Genomic DNA, 21,811 nt, shown 5'->3' on the forward strand with positions numbered 1-21,811 from the left:
AAATCTAAAAAAAAAACCCTAAACAACTAAATCCCAAAATAATGCTTAAAAAAACATTAGTAGATGTAAAAATAGCTAAATTATCTTGTAATATGATGGATGCATGGATGCTAATATAACTGCCAGTGAAGTTTAAAAAATGAAAAAAGCTTTAACATTTCTACAAAAAGCTAGCTCTATTGGGAATAACCTACATTTTGTTCAAAGGTGTAATTTTTCAGTCTTTTAGGCCAGATTAAAATTTAGCTAATATTTTGGCTACATGCTAGTTTGTTTAGGCTATTTCAGGCTTATTTTTTACCAGTTTTAGACTAATTTGTAGTTTAGCTAATATTTCAGCTACATCCTAGCTTTTTGACTAATTTGGACTTTATTCATTTTTTTAGGCTAATTTGGAGTTAAGCTAATATTTTAGTTAAATGCTAGCTGTTTTGGCTACTTTGGACTTGGTGTTTGTTTTTAAGCTAATTTGGAGTTTATCTAATTTTTCAGCAACACGCTAGCTGTTATGACTAATTTAGATTTTTTTCAGTTTTTATAGGCTAATTTTGGAGTTTATCTAATATTTCAGCTGAATGCTAGCTCTTATGACTAATTTGGTCTTTATTCCGTTTTTAGGCTAATTTGGAGTTTAGCTAATATTTTAGTTAAATGCTAGCTGTTTTGGCTAATTAAGACTTTTTGTTTATTTTTAGGCTAATTTGGAGTTTAGCTAATGTTTCAGCAACACGCTAGCTGTTATGGCTAACTTAGACTTTTTCAGTTTTTATATTCTATTTTTTTAAGTTTATCTAATAATTCAGCTACATGCTAGCTGTTTTGACTAATTTGGGCTTTATTCCATTTTTTAGGCTAATTTGGAGTTTAGCTAATATTTTAGCTAAATGCTAGCTGTTTCGGCTAATTTAGACTTTTTGTTTTGTTTTTAGGCTAATTTGGAATTTGGCTAATTTTTTAACCAACACGCTAGCTGTTATGGCTAACTTAGACTTTTTCCGTTTTTATAGGCTAGTTTGGAGTTTAGCTTGTATTTTAGCAAGCTATCAGCATTTTTAGCTATCAATTTAAGCCTCTTTAGCGGGCACATTCATCTTCCAGCATTCGCACTAACATTATCACAGGTAATGCTATATATCTAGTTGTGCGAATGCTGTGAAACAAAGTCTTTTTTTTCTTTATTTCTTCATTATTATTGTTTTTCTAATTTTCTAATTTATTTATTTATTTTTACTTTTCTAAATTATTCAACCCAAAAATCCTATAAATGCAACTGTTTTTTTTTTAATTGAATTTTTTAAAACTGTGTTTCCATGCTGCAGGAGTGGAAGCGTGTCCGGTCTCACCCTGAAACTCATCAAGACGTCTGTCCACAAGATGCTGGAGACCCTCTCCGACGACGACTTTGTGAACGTGGTTTCTGTGAGTGTTTTTCTCTTGGAGTTTGAGTTGTCGTGAGTTTTAAAAGTTTTTCGCGTGCATATATATCCTCCAGAACCACAGAGGAGTCCAAGTTAATGCGACTGAAGGACAAGCAACTTTCAGAACGGTTTTTCTTGCCAAAATGAAGTCTCTGGTAATCACTCATGTTCCTGGCGTCTTAAATGAGGGAGTCCTAATCTATCATCATTTAAAGCTCCAGGACTTTCTTGGCTAAAACATTTTTATCTGCCTCCACATGATTTGTAGATAGTAAGAAAAAAATTGGATGATTTTCCTCAGTAATGAAGGAGCTTTAGGGTTTCTGCACTACATGGAGACAGTCAGACTGGATCTTATTTCTTGTTTTAGAGCATGTTCGGCTCTTTTTTTTTCTTTAATCTTTATTTAACCCATGAAGGTCAAATTTAAAAGGTACAACGTAGCATTAAGGCCACCATATAAATAATTACATTTATAAGAAATAAGTGGTAAAATTATAAGAAAAATTTTATGAGGATAGTCAGTAATTTATGAGAAAAAAGTTGTAATTTTACAAAACAAAGTTGTAAATTTATGAAAAGAAAATGTATTTTAAGAGAATAAATGTGTAAATTCACCATCATTTTAAAATTATAATTTTAAAATGAAAACGTTGCCAACTAATGAGGAGAAAAGTTGTTTTTTAAAGAATGAAGTTGTAAATTTAAAAGAAAAAAGTTTTAATTTTTATGAAATAAGGTCGTAAATTTATGACAAGAAAGTTTTAATTTTGCCAAAATAAAGTTATACATTTATGAAAAGAAAATGTAATTTTAAGATAATACATTTTTTAATGAATGAGAAACAATTCATACATTTATGGAAAAAATAATTTTAAAAGAAAAAAGTAGCCAATTTATGAACAAAAAATTTTTATTTTAAAGAAAAAAGTTGTAAATTTAAAAGGAAAAATATTGCAAGTTTTATTTAATAAAGCCGCAAACTGATGAGAGAGAAGTTGTAATTTTGCCAGAATAAAGTTGTAAATTTATGAGAAAACAGGTTATGATTTCAAAAAAATGAAGTTGTAAATGTATGGGGGAAAACATTTAATTTTAAGAGAATAAAGTTGCAAGTTTATGAGGAAAAAGTCATATTTTCATGAGAACAAAGTTGTACATTTATGAAAAGAAACAGAATTTTAAGAGAATAAATATGTAGATTTATGGAAAAAAATGCATATGCTAGCTTTTTAGACAATTTTGGCATTAAGATTTTTTAGTCTATTTTAGAGTCTAGCTAATATTGCAGCTACATGCTAGCTATTTTAGGCTTTTTTTCACTATTTTGGAGTTTAGCTAATATTTTAGTAGCATGCTAGCTGTTTTGGCTAACTTGTGATTTTTTTCTTTTTTTCAGGATAATTTAGAGTTTATCTAATATTGCAGCTACATGCTAGCTATTTTGGCTAATTTAGACTTTTTTTTGCTCTTTTGGAATTAAGCTAATATTTTAGCTACATGCTAGCTATTTTGGCTAATTTAGGTTTGTTTTTGCTATTTTGGAATTTAGCTAATATTTTAGTAGCATGCTAGCTGTTTTGGCTAACTTCGTTTTTTTTCATTTTTTTAGGATAATTTAGAGTTTAGGTAATATTGCAGCTGCATGCCAGCTGTTTTGGCTAATTTAGGCTTTTTTTTCGCTATTTTGGAATTAAGCTAATATTTTAGTAGCATGCTAGCTGTTTTGGCTAACTTGTGAGTTTTTTCATTTTATTAGGATAATTTAGAGTTTAGCTAGTATTGCAGCTACATGCTAGCTATTTTGGCTAATTTAGGTTTTTTTTGCTATTTTGGGATTTAGCTAATTTTTTAGCAGCATGCTAGCTGTTTTGGCTAACTTCGTTTTTTTCATTTTTTTAGGATAATTTAGAGTTTAGGTAATATTGCAGCTACATGCTAGCTATTTTGGCTAGCTTTTTTTTTTGTGGCTAATTTAGCATTTAACTAATTCTCACTTTCTTTTTCACAATCAACTTCAGTGTTTTTAGCAACCAATTTCAGCATCTTCAGCGGAGAAATTCAGCTTACAGCATTCACATTAGCATTATTTCAGATAATGCTAATGTGAATTTATCTAGTTTTTATTTAGTTTAAAGCTAATGATGGTAAAGAGTGTGTTTTACATCCACTTTGCACGATTAGTGGACTAATCGAAAAAAATAATCGGTGATCAGTCGATTACTAAAATAATTATTTGTGGCATCACTAATTGTATTAACTTTTATTGTTAATTTCAAGGCATTTTTAATTTTCAAAGAGTTTCCTTCTTTTTTTGAAGGGAATTATTTAGTTAAAAGAATAAAAATAGATGTTGAAATATTGAATATTGATTTGACATTTAAATAATGTTAGCATTAATGGTTTCCTGGAGTGATTTTCTCCATACAGCGGCTGTTTCTGGCTGACTTCTCAGATAAATGAACTTCTACACTAACTTGGCACAAAGCAGATGACTTACTGGACGAGAGTCAAGTCTGTCCAAACTCTGTTTTATCCTAAGTGCTTTTTCTTTGGGCTTTTTGGCGTCTTTCCTGATGGCTCCAAACATAAATCAATTTGCTTTCTAAATTAGCCATTCATATGTTCTTTCATTTGTCTTAGGAAAGTAGAAAGTTCTGTTTTTGTTCAAAGTTTTTAAATCAATAACAGCGAAATGGTATGAAGAAGTCGTGAAGTTGGGCAACGATAGAAAAAGTGTGTTGAAGCAGGGGCGGAGCTAAATGGGGCTGGGGTGGGAAAGTGCCCCCCTAATTTTTGAACTAGTATATTTATAAAATGACAAAAGTGACATTTTTAAATAAAATTAAAGCAATAATAATAGTAGAACTGTGAGAAATGTGTTATTTTTGATTCTTTTATTCCTCTTTTCTGTCTTCTTCCCCCTTCCTATCCCCCCATATAAAATGTAGCTCCGCCCCTGGTGAGAAGCACAAAAGTTTTTTGCTTTTTTTGGTACTTTTTGATTTTTCTAAACACTTTTAAATCTAAAGAGAAACGTAAAAATGAAAATGCGATCAAATTTTTTTTTATTTTTATTAAATTGTATTTAAAATAGTTTTTTTTTTTTTGGTGCAGTAAAGTTCTTTAAAAAAATACATTATTACCATCATATTTTTACCTCTATTGGACTCATTCTTTCCAAAATAAACAGTATAATAAAACAATTTTTTAAAAGGCTAATTGGGTAAAATCAGTATTTTTCACATGCTTTGAATGAACCCATGATTTGTGTTCGAGGTCATAATGATGTCATCCAGTCCAGGTCAAAACAGATGCTGCTTTCTAATGATCCATGTCCCAGTCCTCCACAGGTGAGGTTAGTGTGCCGGTGCAGGTGTGTCCTCATCTGTTCCTGCAGCATAAGCGTACCCCCAGCATTAGCAGGAAGATGCTTCACATGTGAAACTCTGTAACGTGATTTAAAAAAAAAATAATTCTCCATAATCAATTTCTTTATTTGTTTGTTTTACCTCCTTACGCCACTATCATTCATCCTTTCCTGCACAACTTCCAATCCTTTCCTCTGCTCCTGCAGCTCCCTTCGGTCTGTGCAGAATTTCATTTTTTATAGTAAAAAAAATTTAAATGTACTTTTTTTTAATTTAAACGTCTCCAAAGTCTTTTTCTTTTTTGTTTCTACCTTAAATGTTGAAGGAACACTGCATGACTCTGCAGCGAAGGGAAAAAAAAGTCCACATATTTAAAGGCAAATATGTGCGAGTGCCTTCCCTCCACTTTCCCGTCAATCCTCCTTCCCTCTTCCCTCCAGTTTAACAAAAGCGCCAGGTCTGCCGCGTGCTTCGAGCACCTCGTGCAGGCCAACGTGAGGAACAAGCGAGTCTTGAAGGAGGCCGTGCAGATGATCAAAGCTGAGGGGATCACCAACTACACCAGCGGTTTTGAGCTGGCGTTCGCTCAGCTCGCACAGGTAAAAACACTGTTTCAAGCTTCATGTTGGATAAAAGTTTTTTTTTATTAATTATTTATGATCACAGGTGGATTTTTTTCATTTAAAATGTGCTTCTAAAGAAACACTATGAATTATATCCATAAAAAAACAGTTCATGTATTGAAAGGAGTTTTTGGTGAAATGTCGCCCTCCTGTGGTAGGTTTTGATATTGTCATATTTGTTTTTTTTCCTTTTTTTCTGTCCTTTAATTTAAACTATTTTTTTTCTTCATACATCACACACATATTTCATAAAAATGCTGGTAATTCAGTAAATTTTTCAGTTGTGTCATTATTTCTAACCATTTAACCTCTTAAACGCTGGTTTACTGATTTGAAATACATAATTATTGTTCCAAAATAAGGATTTATTTTTTGTTCCAGACAGTAGTAAAACAGTTATATATTAGATTTTTTTGTAAATTTTTTAACATTAAAGTTACTATAGGATTATACATTGAAAGACTCATTATTTAAATCATTTGTGGAAAAAAATTGGTCTTTTTTTTTTCCCCCGTTTTATCCAGACGAATGTATCCAGAGCCAACTGTAACAAGATGATCATGCTGTTCACTGACGGAGGGGAGGAAAGGGCTGAGGAAATATTTGAGCAATTCAATCCAAAGCGAGAAGTAAGACTCTATTGGTGCACTTGTCATACACGTTTTTATTTTTCCATTATTCCTATTTATTTGTCGTCCTTTTAGGTGCGCATCTTTACATTTTCTGTAGGTCAACACAGTTATGACAAAGGCCCAATACAGTGGATGGCTTGTGCTAATAAAGGTACAAAGTAGCATTTTACATTTTTATAGTTTTTTTTATAATGGTTGATTATGTACTATTTTTTTAATTGTAAGTAAAATAATTTCTGGTGTTAAAATAAAAGCATTGTAAACTTCTTTTTATTTTTATTTACATCTAAAAAATAACTTTTTAATCATTAAAACATTGAAACGCTATATTAAATACTGTTTTTAAAAAAATGAACATTTATTCTTTGTAATTTGACTTTTTTTTTAATTGCTACTTTTTATTATTTTAAATAATTTAAAAGTAAGAGTCTTGGTGCACATCTCCAGTCTAACAAAGGGTCATATAGACCCATATTACCCATTTTTTATGTTTGCAACTGAAAAAAAATAAGGTAAAAATCTACTGTGTGTCTTTCAATTCTGGTGATTTAAAATCAAAGGTAAAAAAAAAAAAAACGCTTCACCAAACTGCTTTATTTTTTTTATTAAATAATTCCTGTGTATTTTATCATAATGAATTTGTTTCTTTGCCTTTAGGATATTACTATGAGATCCCCTCTATTGGAGCCATTCGGTTAAACACTCAGGTAATCATGTGAAATCAAGACTTCTACTGGGTTCTTGTTTTAGATTTTCTTGCATTTGGCTCCCTCTTGTGGCGTAAAGGCTCATGTGCAGGTCCCAATATATATATATATATATATATATATATATAAAAAAAAAATCTTCTTTTTATGTGTCTAACAGGAATACTTGGATGTTTTGGGAAGACCCATGGTGAAGGCCGACAGGAAGGCCAAACAAGTTCAGTGGACCAACGTGTACCTGGACGCACTGGTATGATGATGTCATCCACTCTTGACTCCTGCTCATTTTGAGCTGCAAAAAAGTCTGTTTTTTATCATTGAAAAAAATTCAAGATAACTTTTGTTCAGTTTTCTGTCATGTCATCCTGCTCAGCCCACAGCATGAGCGCTGTTGGCCAGAGAACAGATTTATTGCTGTTGTTTTTGGCTTCCGTTGAGATTTGTTTTCAGCAGCAGCAGATAAAAAAACCAGACGGATAAGATGTCTTTGTATGTTGTAAGACGCTCTTCAACTGCTTGTTAGCCACCAAAACATGAATCACTGTTAAGTTTTGCATCAATACACTCACTAAACTTAGACATTTGGAATATATTTCATACTTTTAAGTTGAAAACTTAGATAAAATGTGTGTTGAATCTTTTAGGAACTTGGTCTGGTGATCACTGGAACTCTGCCCGTCTTTAACAAGACTGACACCAGCTTGAAGGTAACAAAAACTTTGTGAACTGTAGTTGTATTGTCTACCTATTGACAAGTTTTTATGTGAAGATTTTTAGGGCCTACAGGTATGTTTGTAACATTTTAGTGCGTGTGTGAATAGGCCACGCCCCTTTAGACTAATATTCACACCTGACAGTAATGATGATAATCCTCCAGCATTTTGTAGCTCTGTCCAGTCCAACAAAAAATGAATGCAAATATAACCAATATAAATAAAGTTTAGCCTAAATCACAGAAGGAGTCTATACAAATATAACCAATATGAACACATTTTAGCCAAGATTATGAAAGGGGTTCATAGAAATATAATCAATATTAAAAAAAAAGTTAAGCTTAATTTACAAAAGGGGTCTATACAAATATAACCAATATATAAAAGTTTAGCCTAATTCACAAAAGGGGTTTATACAGATATAACCAATTTGAGATAAAGTTTAGCCTAAACTACAAAAGGAGTTTATATAAATATAACCAATATAAAAAGTTTAGTCTAATTCACAAAGGGTTTTATACAAATATAACCAATATAAATAAAATTTAGCCTAATTCACGAAAGGGGTTTATACAAATATAACCAATATAAAAAAGTTTAGCCTAATTCACAAAAGGGGTTTATACAAATATAACCAATTTGAGATAAAGTTTAGCCTAAACTACAAAAGGAGTTTATATAAATATAACCAATATAAAAAGTTTAGTCTAATTCACAAAGGGGTTTATACAAATATAACCAATATAAATAAAATTTAGCCTAATTCACGAAAGGGGTTTATACAAATATAACCAATATAAAAAAGTTTAGCCTAATTCACAAAAGGGGTTTATACAAATATAACCAATATAAAAAAAGTTTAGCCTAATTCACAAAAGGGGTTTATACAAATATAACCAATTTGAATAAAGTTCAGCCAAAAATGAGTTTATACAAATATAACCAATATAAAAAAAGTTTAGCCTAATTCACAAAAGGGGTTTATACAAATATAACCAATTTGAGATAAAGTTTAGCCTAAACTACAAAATGAGTTTATATAAATATAACCAATATAAAAAGTTTAGTCTAATTGACAAAAGGGGTTTATACAAATATAACCAATATAAAAAAAAGTTTAGCCTAATTCACAAAAGGGGTTTATACAAATATAACCAATATAAAAAAAGTTTAGCCTGATTCACAAAAGGGGTTTATACAAATATAACCAATATAAAAAAAGTTTAGCCTGATTCACAAAAGGGGTTTATACAAATATAACCAATATGAATAAAATTTAGCCTAATTCACAAAAGGGGTTTATACAAATATAACCAATGTAAATAAAGTTGAGCCAAAAATGAGTTTATACAAATATAACTAATATAAAAAAGTTTATCCTAATTCACAAAGGGGTTTATACAAATATAACCAAAATAAATAAAGTTCAGCCTCAATTACAAAAGCAACCATGCAACTCCCATATCATAGCACTCCCACCACTGTGTTTCATTGTTTCTCTTGTTGAGCTTAAATCTTTATCTCTGTGACTCTTCTAACAATGTTTTTTGCATAAATCTTATTTTCTGTATGTGTAAAATGTCACAGCAGCATGTTTCTCCCATAAGTGCTTGGACAAGACTCAATAAGTCTTTAAATGTACCTTTATTTGTGAGGGTGGTGATTTTTTTATATATATATATATATTTTTTTTTTTTTTGCTGCTTTTCCACTCTTTTTTTATGCTGAGAGCCCCCTGAGCTACTATTAGAGGAGGAAAAGAATCAAATGAGAAATTCCTACAGAAACGATCCAGCACATCAAAGTTAGAAATAATTGAATGGCAAAGGTGATTTTAAATGTCTGCCTCAAAGGACTTCTTAAACCAAATTCCTCCGTGGTGATTCAGTGCTGCCGGTAAAGCTTTTAGAACTTAAGCTCTACAGATTTATGTTTTTTTTTCTTTCTTTCCTTGGGCTCGACTAATGCAGCAAAGACAACAGACATTTTTTTTTCTATCACCATCCTCTGTTTTCTTCCAGAAACCTCAAAACCAACTCATTTTGGGAGTTATGGCTATCGATGTTTCCCTGGAAGATATCAAGAGGCTGACTCCTCGTTTTACCGTAACAAACTGATCAATTAAGGCAGGTGTTGTTTGCATGGCTTACTCCAAGTTTTTATTTTATATATTTTTTCCAGTTTGGACCAAATGGCTACTACTTTGCTATCGACCCAAATGGATATGTGTTGCTCCACCCTAATCTTCAACCACTGGTAAGTTAAGAAGTTAAACTTTTCTTTTGAGGAAATAAATAAACTTTTAGCATCCTATAAAACAATTACTGCTCTCAAGGAGAGAGCAGTAATTGTCGTCTCTCCTGGTGGCTCCAAACATAAATCAATTTGCTTTCTAAATTAGCCATTCATATGTTCTTTCATTTGTCTTACGAAAATAAAAAGTTTTGTTTTTGTTCAAAGTTTATAGATCAATAAAAGTGAAATGGTATGAAGAGATCGTGAATTTGGGCAACAATAGAAAAAGTTTGTTGAAGCAGGGGCGGAGCTACAGGGGGCAGGGGGTGGCAAGGTGCCCCCCTAATTTTTGACTCAGTATTAGCAGTCTCTTAGGGGCTTTAAAGGTGAAATTAAATAGCGAAAGAAGCATTTTGAACCTAGCATAGAATAGCATAGCGTAAGGTAGCATAGGGTAGTGTAGCGTTGCATTGTGTAACGGAACAAAGCGTAGCTTAGGGTAGCGTTCCGTAGCGCAACAGAACAAAATGTGGCATAGCATAAAGCAGAGGATAGCATAGAATAACGTAGCATAGGGTAGCATAGCGTAACAGAATGTAACATAGCACAGGATAGCGTTGTATAGCGTAATGGAACATAGAGTAACATACCATAACATAGGATAGCATAACATAACATAGAAAAACATAACATAGCATAGGATAACATAGCATAGGATAACGTAGCATAGGGTAGCTCAGCCTTGCATAGCGTAACAGAATGTACCATAGCATTGGGTAGCGTTGTATAGCGCCACAGAGCGTAGAGTAGCATAGCATAACATAACATAATTTAGCATAGGGTAGCGTAGCGTTACATAGCGTAACAGAATGTACCATAGCATAGGGTAGCGTTGTATTGCGTAACAGAATATAGCGTGAAATAGCATAACATAGGATAGCATAACATAACAGCATAGGATAACATAGCATAGGATAAGATAGCATAACATAGCCTAGCATTAGCATAGTATAGCACAACACAACAATCCTGCTGTTAGAATCATCCCAGATTCTTTTTTTTTTTAAGACTGACTCCAATCATATTTTGATCTATTTTAAAAGTGTTTCCAGTGTGTGTGTGTGTTTTTTTTTTTAAATATGATAAAAAGTTTTTCTCAGTCATAGACTTGCATGGATCTGTTTGTCTATAAGTGGATGCCCAGCGTATTTTCTACGTTTCAAACAGTTTTTTTTTTTCCGTCTGCACCTGATTCAGAATAATATAAATAAAGAAATACTAAAAAATGCATTTTTTAAGCTTAATTTTATTTGTCCTTCATCCATTGAGAAAAATGTGGGAAGAACATATTAAAAACACCCTTTTTATTGGATCTTAAAAATTTAAGCCCTGGGCTGGTCTTTGGTGAGTTGTCAGCCTCTTTTTTCCGACTGGATGATTTGACTGACTGTTTGTAGCATTTGGCAAATTGTAAGATCTTCCTCTGTTTCTTTCTAAATATCTCAACCTTGTGGTTGCAGACCAATGTTTGTTTGTGAGGTAAAATGTTTTTCTTAAATCCTTTTCTGTTTCGTCCTCTCTAATGCATGTAAGATTGATTCCAGATGATTAAAAATCCACAGACAGTTCATAATTAACTTGCTCTTTAAGAGAACACGACACCATGTTCTGCTTTTGAGAGCAGAGGATCAATAACTGATGCTTAACGGTAATTTGTTCCCGTTCTGTACACAACTGCCAGACAAACCGGATTATTTATGGTGTGTGATGTCAACTGATTGTTTGTGTTCCTGTACAGACTGCCAAGTTTGATGAGCCTGTAACGCTGGATTTTCTGGATGCAGAGCTGGAGAATGACATCAAAGTGAAGGTTTGAAAAATGGGTTTTCTTAACTTCAGCCTAGGCTCAACTGATGGTGTGATTTACGCGCAGTAGCAAGCAGAAGTTTTCATACAGTTAAGATCAAGATGCATAAACCTTTTTTTCCCCTCTGTGTCTGACCATAAAGTCAAGGAACTTTGACTGTTTTAGGTCAGTCCAGCTATTTCATGCTCTTCCAGTTTATAACTTTTACCGTTGATCATGATCCTGCCTTTTTGGATTCAGACAACATCTTAAAAAGCTATTTCACTACTAAATGTGAGTGAAATCCTTCAGTACCACAATCAGACTAATGCAACCTGCACAAGCCGCATCACATATCAAATAGTCCACTTTTTGTGACAAAATTTGCTAAACTGAAGAAATAACAAGAATAAAGTACTAAATATTGATTGAATATTTACTTATTTTGTAAATGATCATGGTATAAGCAGGATGATACTATCTCTTACATGATTGACGCGTTAATATGTATTAACACCCACAGGCATCCTGCTGTGCAGCTGTGAGATCAACGTAATAAAACTCAGTCTAAAACAAACTTCAGGCTTTTTTTAAATACTGTGATTGAGATTGTATTAATATGGCATTTATTTTTAGTTTTTGGACAAAAGTGATCTACCGGTATTTTAATAAATAAGGCGGAGAATGAATGTCAATCTGACGCAGTGCGGAGCAGCGCGCACCTGCTATTGGGGGAGGGGTCCGGAGCGAAACGGAGCTGTCTGCTACGAGAAATCCAAAGAGGAAACCGATCCTTATTTTATTTTGGGATGGGGACTGAGATTAATTTTCCACAATAATAAGCACCAGCGTTGTCTAAAAATTGAGGAAACTCTGCGGTTCTCCTCCCGCCGACGCCGCAGGAGGCGAACAATTCAGAATGCTCCCACCTGTGAGCAGATTCCAGCCGAGAAATCGAGATGGATAAAACTTCCCCCCCCCCCCAAAAAAATCTATTTTATTTTTCACAAACACAGTAAAGAAAATTTATGAGAAAAAATAAATTGTTGAAAAAAAAAACAGAATTCCAGGAAAAATGTCGAATGGACAGTAGAGCTTTTAGGAGAGAAATGTTTATTTTTTGGGCTGCCTGATATTTGAATCCACACAGCCAGACTGAAGCCACATAAGCAAGATCTCATCATGGAGCTGTGAGGTATATGATGCTCCTCTATCAACGGAAACTGTTCATATATGTGACTCAAAGGAACCTCTGACTTTTGCCTGAATTTTTTTGTATTTTCATTCAAAAACACGTGGAGTGGTTTGTTGATGAATTTTATTTTTGCTGTTTTTATATATATATATATATATGTATATTAAACATTGTGTCTATATTGTAAAAACAGTTCGTTAAACATTGATTCATTTTTTTCCAGATTTGCGATTAATAAGTAATTTTTCTCGTATTGATTCCCGACCCTAATATATGTATATATAAAAAAGAATTCGCCCCTCTCACCCTCCGCGGGTGGTTTCTCCGCCAAGCTCATGTCCTCTGCCCTGAGACCTGGGAGCTTGAGGGTCCTGCGCAGTACCTTAGCTTATCTTACACACACACACACACACCCACACACCCCCACACATATATATGTATATATGTGTATATGTATATATGTATATGTGTATATATATATATTAGAGCTGTCAGGCGATTAAAAATTTTAATCGCGATTAATCGCGTTTTGTCTTGAGTTAACTCGCGATTAATCGCAAATTTACATGTGGCCTTTTTTTAAGGAAAAAAATGTGTGGTTCGTGGCATTTAGCAGTTCTACATTAATTATGAAAACAAGAATGACAATATTAATAGTTTTCATCAGAAATACTTTATTTTGTAACATTGTATTGAGATAAACTTTAACAATAAAAGGCTGTAACATAAAATGCCTAACAAAAGCCCAAGTGCAAGTGAAGGGCATTTTAAATTCAAAACTTCAATCAAGGTTCAGTAAAATAAAATTAAAAAAACATCAAAAATAAAATTTCCATAACACTTTCATGTTCATTTTTTGTCAGGACCAAATCTTTTCCTTCTCTGCTGAACTACAGTAATAAATGAAATAGAGATTTATCATTTCCAATTAACTTTTGTTTTTTAAAACATTAAAGACTGAGAAAAGCGGGATACTCTGTGGATAGTTTGACAGTCTGTTACAGCCGCCGCATTGTCTGGCTGCAGCTCGATGCAGCGACGTGTCCAGCGGAGCTCACGCCATGAATATGCCGGCAGACAGACCGCTATGCTGGGGATGGATCACGCTTAAACCTCCAGAACATTTAGAACGTCCCCCGGTGCGCTTGCTGTTCGGAACGTCGGGGGTCCGCAGCTCTCGGGACGCGGCGCCGGACGCGAGCCGGTACCACCAGACGTGGTACTGGACGCGAACCGGAGCCGGGTTAGGGTGCAGGAGCTCTCCAGGTCCTAGCGCCGGCCGGATTTAGCTCGCAGCTCGGTGGTTGGAGACCCGCCGGTGAGTTAAAGGGCGGCTGGACGCCCGCGCGCGGTATGGAAAGGCACGTATGAGAAAATCCCATTGACTGTAAAAAATAATGGACCTATCGAGCTATGAGGTCCCCCCATTATATACAGTCTATGGAAAATACGCGATTAATGCGTCAAAAAAATTGTCAGCGTCAAGCACGTGTCAGATTAATGCGTTTTTAACACGACAAATCTGACAGCCCTAATATATATATATATATATATATATATATATATATATATATGTGTGTGTGTATGTTTGTGGGTGTGTGTATATGTGTGTGTATATATATATATATGTGTGTGTTTTTTTTGTTTTTATACTGAACAAATCCAAACCGTCGTGACAGATGTAATCAATTCACTTAATTTGACCAAATTCCAGTTTTATATTTGACCTCCAAACCTCGAATAGTCCATTAACATGGCTGCTTCAGGGATTCATAATGTTGATTTAATTCCTAAAACACTATTACTGCGATTTAAATAAAGTTTGTAGAAGTTTGATTACCTCTACAGTCAGAAAAAATGAGTGTTTTTGCCTAACGTTGTTTTTCTTTTTAAACAGATAAGAACACAAATGATTGAGGGGGTAAAAGGGGAATACACAATAGATACACTGGTGAAATCTCAAGATGAGGTAATGTCCTTTCAAAGAAGTCACATCTATATGTTCACGTGCACTGAGAACCTTTTGCTTTCGTAGCGCTACATAGACCAAGGTCGAAGGACGTACACTTTTGGACCGGTGAGGGGGACCGACTACAGGTACCTCACTACTTTTGTGATCATTTCAAAAGTTGTATCCCTTTAAATTAAGCAAAAATCTTCAACTATAACTTCATATCTGACTTTGATCTCATAAAAACTGGGCTTTGTCTTTCAATAGGACTTAAATGTTAGCTAAACAACAGAAAGAATTTTCACTTTATAATCTAGTATTTATAGGCAAACGTTGACGAGGAACAAAACATGTCAACTTATTGACAACACTGACCAGTTCAGCCGTTCATCCATCTCAAACGGCGACCGCATCCTCATGTGTGCTCTTAGAAGTGGCGTGTTGTCTGTCCGCACCTCAAATCTGCTGTTTAACTGAACTCCACGACTCTTAAAAAGCCTGTTGAGTAGTCGGCTCATTATTTTGTCATCTTTGCTGCCTTCCCTGCCAAACCAAAAGGTGGAGCACTGACAAGCATGTGATGGAGCTTTGTCCTGCATAACAATCCCGGCCGTGTCATTTTTCTATAACGGACTACAAAACTAGAAGAAGGGCTGTTAAGGTCATCTGTACCGACATCCTTCATTAGAACTCAAAGTCCCACTCTAATCATCTTTGTAAAAGCAGTGGTCTTTTAATTATGATTATGCCTTTTTAGTGGGGCTGGGTTGATAAAATTGATTAATCAATCTGAATCGGTCTTAGCTTAATATATTAATAATCGATTCATAAAAGTAGAGATCGATCTAGAGCATAATGCTAAAGTCTGCTAGCTTGATGCTAATGTATAATGAAATTTTCCATAGTACGTCTAATGCTAATGCTCAGTCGACCTAAACTCACAGCCATAAATTTTAAAAACTCTTTCTTTCTGGTCTAAAGGATCATTTTTTTCTTACTCTTCCTTCTTCTTTTTGAATAAAGTGTAACACTATAACACGATCGCCACCTAGTGGCCAAACTGAAACACCCTCCAGGAGAGGCAGAACAATTGTTTGAGCTTTTCAGTTTGACAATCCATGAAACAATAATAATAATTTCACTAATACACTTTATATATATTCAAAACACATGTATAGATTAATGATATGTTTCCAAACAAATGTGTTGAAATGTGTAAACGCAAAATTAAATTGAATCAACTTGAGTGGATTAAAAGAACTGAAAAAATCTTAATCGAATCGCTCTAGGCTCTCGTGAATCGAATCAAATGGATTCTGGAAATTAGACAAGACCAAAAAAACTTGGCATTTTATAGGACACAGTTTCTGCAGAGTGGCAGGAGTTCATTAAAAATTCCCCTCTGAGTTGTTTTGACTGTTGGCATGGAGTAAGCCTGCCCTACATTTCTCATTACTCCCATTTTTGATCCCCTCACAACCCCAACATAAAACAATTGTAGTTTGTAGAAAGAAAAAGGATTTTATTCACAATTTGATGGAAAACATACTCAGAAACATAGTTTTAATCTCAATTTTCTTCATATACGTCCTCCATCCAGAGAGAAATCCCACAAGTTAAAGCAATTCTCACTAGAGTGGGTCTTTGAAGACTTTCCTCTAACTTTTAATCATATGGAATCTAGAAGTTGGCGATACAATATGTATCGCGATACACGTGGCACTATATGATATGTATCTTAATATTTCCTAAGACAGTACTAGAGACAATATTTTCCCTTTTTTTATTATGACTTAGAAAAAACAATTAGTGGCTTAAGTGTAAAACAGAAGTAAGACGCTGAACTACATATTTGCTTATAAATTAGGGGTGTGTATCTTTCCCCCTCACACGATTCGATACACATCTCGATAGATGGTCCACAAATCGATACATAAAGAATTCAAAACATGTTTTGGTGATATGATAAAGTTCAATTCTTTTACGAAAAAGCGCTAAAATCTAGATATTTTTGGTTCATTTGACATTTAAAGCTAAAAATAATAATGGATGGTATTTGACAAATAAGTTTCATCAGGTATTGACTTGGATAAAGCAAGATTATGATTGGATGTTTTTGTTTTTGTATCGCATGTAAATAAAAAGACAAAGACCATTGGAAAAAATTATTATTATTTACCTCTTGATTGATTTTATACCTTCTAACCAACATAATCGTGTTCATATCAGTGGTTTTCAAACAATACTGGAGTTTGTTGATCAATTTTCAATACGTATCGATTATTTACATCCCTAACCAAAACTGCTGTTACTCTCGTGTATCGCGATATTTCAATGAATCGATATTTTCTTGTCCCCTTACTTAAAACTTTAGGGGTTTTGCAGCTCTCAAATTTTAATTTCTCAAACAAATTTCCCACATCCAGGTGTGTGACAGTAAACTTTAACTTTAGTGAAACAGACTTGCAGTCTAAAAATCGTGTTTTCCTTCCCTCCATTAGATTTGAAGAATGCCAGATACTTTCCTCTGTCACACTTTGTCAAATATTTGCCAAAAAGGCTCTGTGTTCCCGTTAAGAATGCTCCAACTTTAAGGGTTGAGTCCAGAAACAATTTAAGGTGATCAGTGTTGAACCCTTGAGAGGCTTGAGTTCTCAACTTAAGTGTTCTGTTACGTTCTATTAAAACATGTTCTGCAGGACTTAATGTTCGATTGACGTCTCCCCCAGTACCTAAAGGAGATATTTTCTGCTGTTTGTCCTCTCATAGTTTGGCCCTGGTCCTCCCCGATTACAGCAAGCATTACATCAAGGCCACCATCGGCGACACCATCACGCAGGCGAAATGTAAGTACCATTCCAGCCTCTTAATGCTTTCTATTCTTCCATCACTCCCGCCGATGTAAATGTTTAGATCAAACGCAGCGCCGCGAGCGCTTGTCACTCGCATTGTTGAAGATGTTTAAAGCTGCAGACAGACACGAGTGGCTCCAGGATCCGCTTTCACACATGACGCTTTATGAATTCCCAAAGACTCGTCCTGCGAGCGCGTTCCCGGATCAGAACAGCCACACGCTTGTCATCATCATCTCGCGTCTCTTTTTAGCCCCATCTGTTGACTCAAATAAAAGATGTCATCTCCGTATGAAGACGTTTGCCGTCCGCGATCAGACTTCGTCTTTGAGGGGGATTTACAGCCTGAGCTCTGTGGTGTTTCGGCATCTGTTTTAAAACAATGCCGTTTAGGCATGGACGTGTGCTCTCAAATCAAAATCAGTTGGCAGAGACATGAAGCCCGTTTGGATCAGGGCGGTCCGCTGCTGAGGACTTCACCAGCTTTTTGTAGACCTTTTTTATTTAGCGCCTTTGTGACCAGTTTGAACATTTTTTTTTATGGATTTCAGGGTTTTTTCTCCTATCTATTAAAGATTTTTTAAGCACAAGAAAATACAGTTTTAAAAAATCTTACATTCAGAAAACTGTGATGCTTTTTTTATTATAAAAAATATAATTTCTGCCAGAAGAAGAAATGACTTTACCTATGTTACATATAATAATTTTTGAAACTTATTATGATACATTTTTGAATTGGTTCGTCTTTTCGGGGGTTTTGCTTATTTTTCTATCATTTAGTTCTATCTGTTTTAGAATTTTTACATTACTTTATAGTTTTTTTCATATCATCCAATGACAAATAACTATATTTGTCAAATTCGGACGCCCTACAACTCGTATTAGGAATGTGTAAGCATCAGCATATTATTTAGATTTAAATATTTATTTCATGTCATACTTTAAACATAGATTCACTGAAGGAACAGGATGCAACTATGTTTTTTATTCAGAAAATTAAAAAAAATTGCATATATTCAACAAAATACACAGAAAATTAAACCAAATTCTTTTAATTTTCCAAAGAAAAATTCAATAAAACACTGAACTGCTTGGCCTGTTCCATTAAAAAAGAAAATTATACAGATAAATTCTTATAATTTCAAGTTTTACAGAACAAACATAAAATTTACAAACATTTTGTCTACTTGCTAAGGGTCCAAAAATTGTATTATTTAGCCATAACCCCAATAAAAATATCTCTTTAGAAACAAATTTACAATATTTTGTAACAAAATTGGAACAAACCCACATTTTTCCATTTGTAAATTCAACAATGACTTTGAAGTCCCACTCCAACTATTTATTTGCTCTATTGTAAAATCGTTCCCAGTGGTCTTTTATTTATGATTATGTCGTTTTGAGCCAAAAACATATCAAAATCAAGACATATTTTCTGTAGTGCAGTGGTAGCTTATTAGAGATTCACCTCTGAGTTGTTGGTGGGACGGTTAGGCTCACTAATTTCCCATCAACCCTTTGTTTACATGCTCTCCTGCTAGCTTATAGCACCTTACAAGCTCAAGCTGACATTAGCGTAGCAAATAACAGCGAGAAATATCAGAGCTATGCAGCTGTACAGTTTTGAACCGCATAGTAGTTCAGAAAAGGAAAAAAAAAACGTTAATTTATGTATTTATCTGCAAGGCTTTAAAATTTGAGCGGGAAACTTTGGGTTTGCTAAGCTGCGTCAAAAATCCAAGCTTTGTCATTTTCATCTTTGTGTCTTGTGTAAATTATATTTCTATGTTTATTATAATTATTTTTTCACCTATTGGGCGACAAGTTTTGCTCTAAACTGAATCTAAAGCGATATGGTTTCAGTAGAATGTATTTACATGTGCTTCCCACGTTTAGTTACAAATGCAATATTCTTATTCAGAGTCCATTTGAATAAAATATTGCTCCCTCCTTTTCCTTTTAATGCTTTTATCCTGTTTTTTTGTTTTTCGTCTTCCCTGACCTCTGACCTTTCCCTGCTGTGTTGGACCCTCTGCAGCAATTCTGGGGAAGTATTCCCCCTCTTCCTGTCCTTTACCTTCACAGAAGCTGCACTTCTGAGCGACAGATGCACAAACTCAGAATTGTTTTGCTTTTATTCCCTGTTTTTCCTCCATTGCTGATTAATAACGACAACTGTGAATCAAGGCGGATTTGCTCTCAGGGGGCAGCGCTTTGCATGCAACGCTTGTGTGTCACAGACTTCTGCTTATTCAGTGCATGCATATATTTATGCCCCCACCTGCTCAGACGGACCCTCAGATGTGGTTTTGGCTCGTTCCCGAGCAGAGGGACAGGATGTTTGCATAACTCAAAGTTGAAGCCATAAAGGAGAAAGCTGTGCGGCTCTGAAGAAACAAGTCGATGCGTTCACTTTTCTCTTTTTGACTCACTTTTACAGCCTTGTTAAGTGACTCCTAATGAAAGACAGCACACCGAGGCCGGCCGGCCGTCCGGCCATCCTCCCGTGTGCTTTGTCATCAGTTTCGTCTCGTTTGCGGGCACTGAACCAAAAATCTCCACAGAACCTCGTGAAGCTCTGCGGTTTATCTGAAACTTAAGCCCAACTCGCGTCTGTTTCATTCCAAGGACGCCTGCATTGTAAATGTCTATTTAAAATCTCAAACAAAGCTGAAAACATATCATGTCCAGATTCCTGTCATGCATTCGTTAAGTCTTGTTTTCTTTTCAATCTACCTTCTATTTTCAGAAAGCTCAAAATAAACGATCCCGTCTCTCCCCATTCGTCCCCGCTATTAATCTTCACTGTTTGGTTAGCGAGGAGTGACCACTTTGTAAAAGGACAACAAAAAGGCTGCAATTATTCCCCGACGCTGCCCACCAAAGACGATACGGAGAAGTCGGAGTTTTGTAGTGGTTTGGAGAGTCTAAATAACAGCGGGGTTCATTTTTCCCATCGTCCCTGCAGAGATTTACCGTAGCATCAAAAGGATGCTAATGCAGATGTCCTCTCTGTTCTCCATCAGCACCGTCTCCATCCAGAGACACTAAACCTTTTGTTCACAACGCAATATTTCTATTCAGGACTCGCTCTGTGAATAAAATATTGTCACTTTTTGACCTCTGTGGTTTTACCCTGTCTTTTCTTTTCCCCCCCTTTCTTTCCCCTCTTGTCTTTACCTCCCGGGGGATATTACTTGTGTTCCCTCCCTTCACTCCTCTGGGATTTTTCTACTCCAGGGAAGGATGGCAAGTACTTTTTTTTTCTTTTTTGCTTTCATCTTTCTCCTCCTGATCTTGACTTCTGTCAGTACTTTACTCAACATGTCTAACCTGCCCTGTTCTGGTAGCCATTTCCTTTCTTTTTTTTTTTTTTAAAGTCTGAATTTTAAACCCACAAATCTGTTTTTAGTCGCTTTTTTCTAAATGTTTCTTTGTAGTTTTATTGTGGAGGCAGGCTTTTTGTAATACGTCAAATTTATAACACAGTGGCACTAAACAAGCCTTCCCCACACACAAAAACGCTAAATATGCACCATCAAGTTTAAAAAAAATGATTAAAAAAGTGTAAAAATAAGAAACATGACAATTAAATGCAGATTATAAATTTTGGTTTTAATTTTTGTGCACTTTAAAGTGAGTTTCTGCAACTGGCTTAAAGACAAAAAAAATACTTTAAAAAGTATCCTAAAGGAAAAAATAAATTACTAGCATAATAAATAAAAAATAAAAGTACAATTTTAACTAGTAACATTTTAACAGATTTTAATGTGCCAAGTATCACAGAAAAATCAATTGGAAATAAATAAGCATAACCGGAATTAAAGTTCACCAGATTATAAGGTTAATTTCCTATTTTTGAACTAATTAAATGATTTTAAGTGCGCGTTTTCTTTAAAAAATATGGTTAATTAGCTCTGATTTCATTTCAGTTTGTTAGATTTACACATTTTTGGCTGAGATGAACAACAAGCAATAAAATAAATTGCTTGAATTACATAAAACTTTTAAGTTGGCTGTCTAAATTCCTTTACTTCTCACAATATATAGTGAGTTTACTGTTTTCTAATCGATTTTTAAAATCGATTGCACTAGAAATTTCCCAGAAGTCTTTGTGAAAAACTCGTATACATTGATGCTCACTACATTAGTGAATATAGACCACAATGCATTGGAGTTGAACAATTTTTCAGAAAAAAACCCATAAATAAATCAATTTTTTTTAATAAACCATCCACACTTTCATCCTCAGAACACAGTGGAGTCAC

General features: G+C 34.4%; 1 protein-coding gene across 2 annotated transcripts in view; it reads left to right on the forward strand.

The window, feature by feature from the left end:
- The window catches only part of LOC112154516 (voltage-dependent calcium channel subunit alpha-2/delta-1), a 135,042-nt gene that overhangs the window by 82,982 nt on the left and 30,249 nt on the right, over positions 1-21,811 (forward strand). For both annotated transcript variants that reach the window (XM_036210196.1, XM_024285523.2), the window contains 14 exons: positions 1,320-1,419; positions 5,230-5,388; positions 5,937-6,041; positions 6,117-6,195; positions 6,702-6,751; positions 6,912-7,001; positions 7,396-7,458; positions 9,486-9,569; positions 9,646-9,720; positions 11,498-11,569; positions 14,638-14,709; positions 14,776-14,837; positions 17,461-17,537; positions 20,784-20,792. In XM_036210196.1, coding sequence (XP_036066089.1) covers positions 1,320-1,419; positions 5,230-5,388; positions 5,937-6,041; positions 6,117-6,195; positions 6,702-6,751; positions 6,912-7,001; positions 7,396-7,458; positions 9,486-9,569; positions 9,646-9,720; positions 11,498-11,569; positions 14,638-14,709; positions 14,776-14,837; positions 17,461-17,537; positions 20,784-20,792 — 1,097 coding nt within the window. The remainder of the gene's footprint in view (positions 1-1,319; positions 1,420-5,229; positions 5,389-5,936; positions 6,042-6,116; positions 6,196-6,701; positions 6,752-6,911; positions 7,002-7,395; positions 7,459-9,485; positions 9,570-9,645; positions 9,721-11,497; positions 11,570-14,637; positions 14,710-14,775; positions 14,838-17,460; positions 17,538-20,783; positions 20,793-21,811) is intronic.

This window comes from Oryzias melastigma, linkage group LG23, assembly GCF_002922805.2.
Source record: "Oryzias melastigma strain HK-1 linkage group LG23, ASM292280v2, whole genome shotgun sequence".
Taxonomy (NCBI): domain Eukaryota; kingdom Metazoa; phylum Chordata; class Actinopteri; order Beloniformes; family Adrianichthyidae; genus Oryzias; species Oryzias melastigma.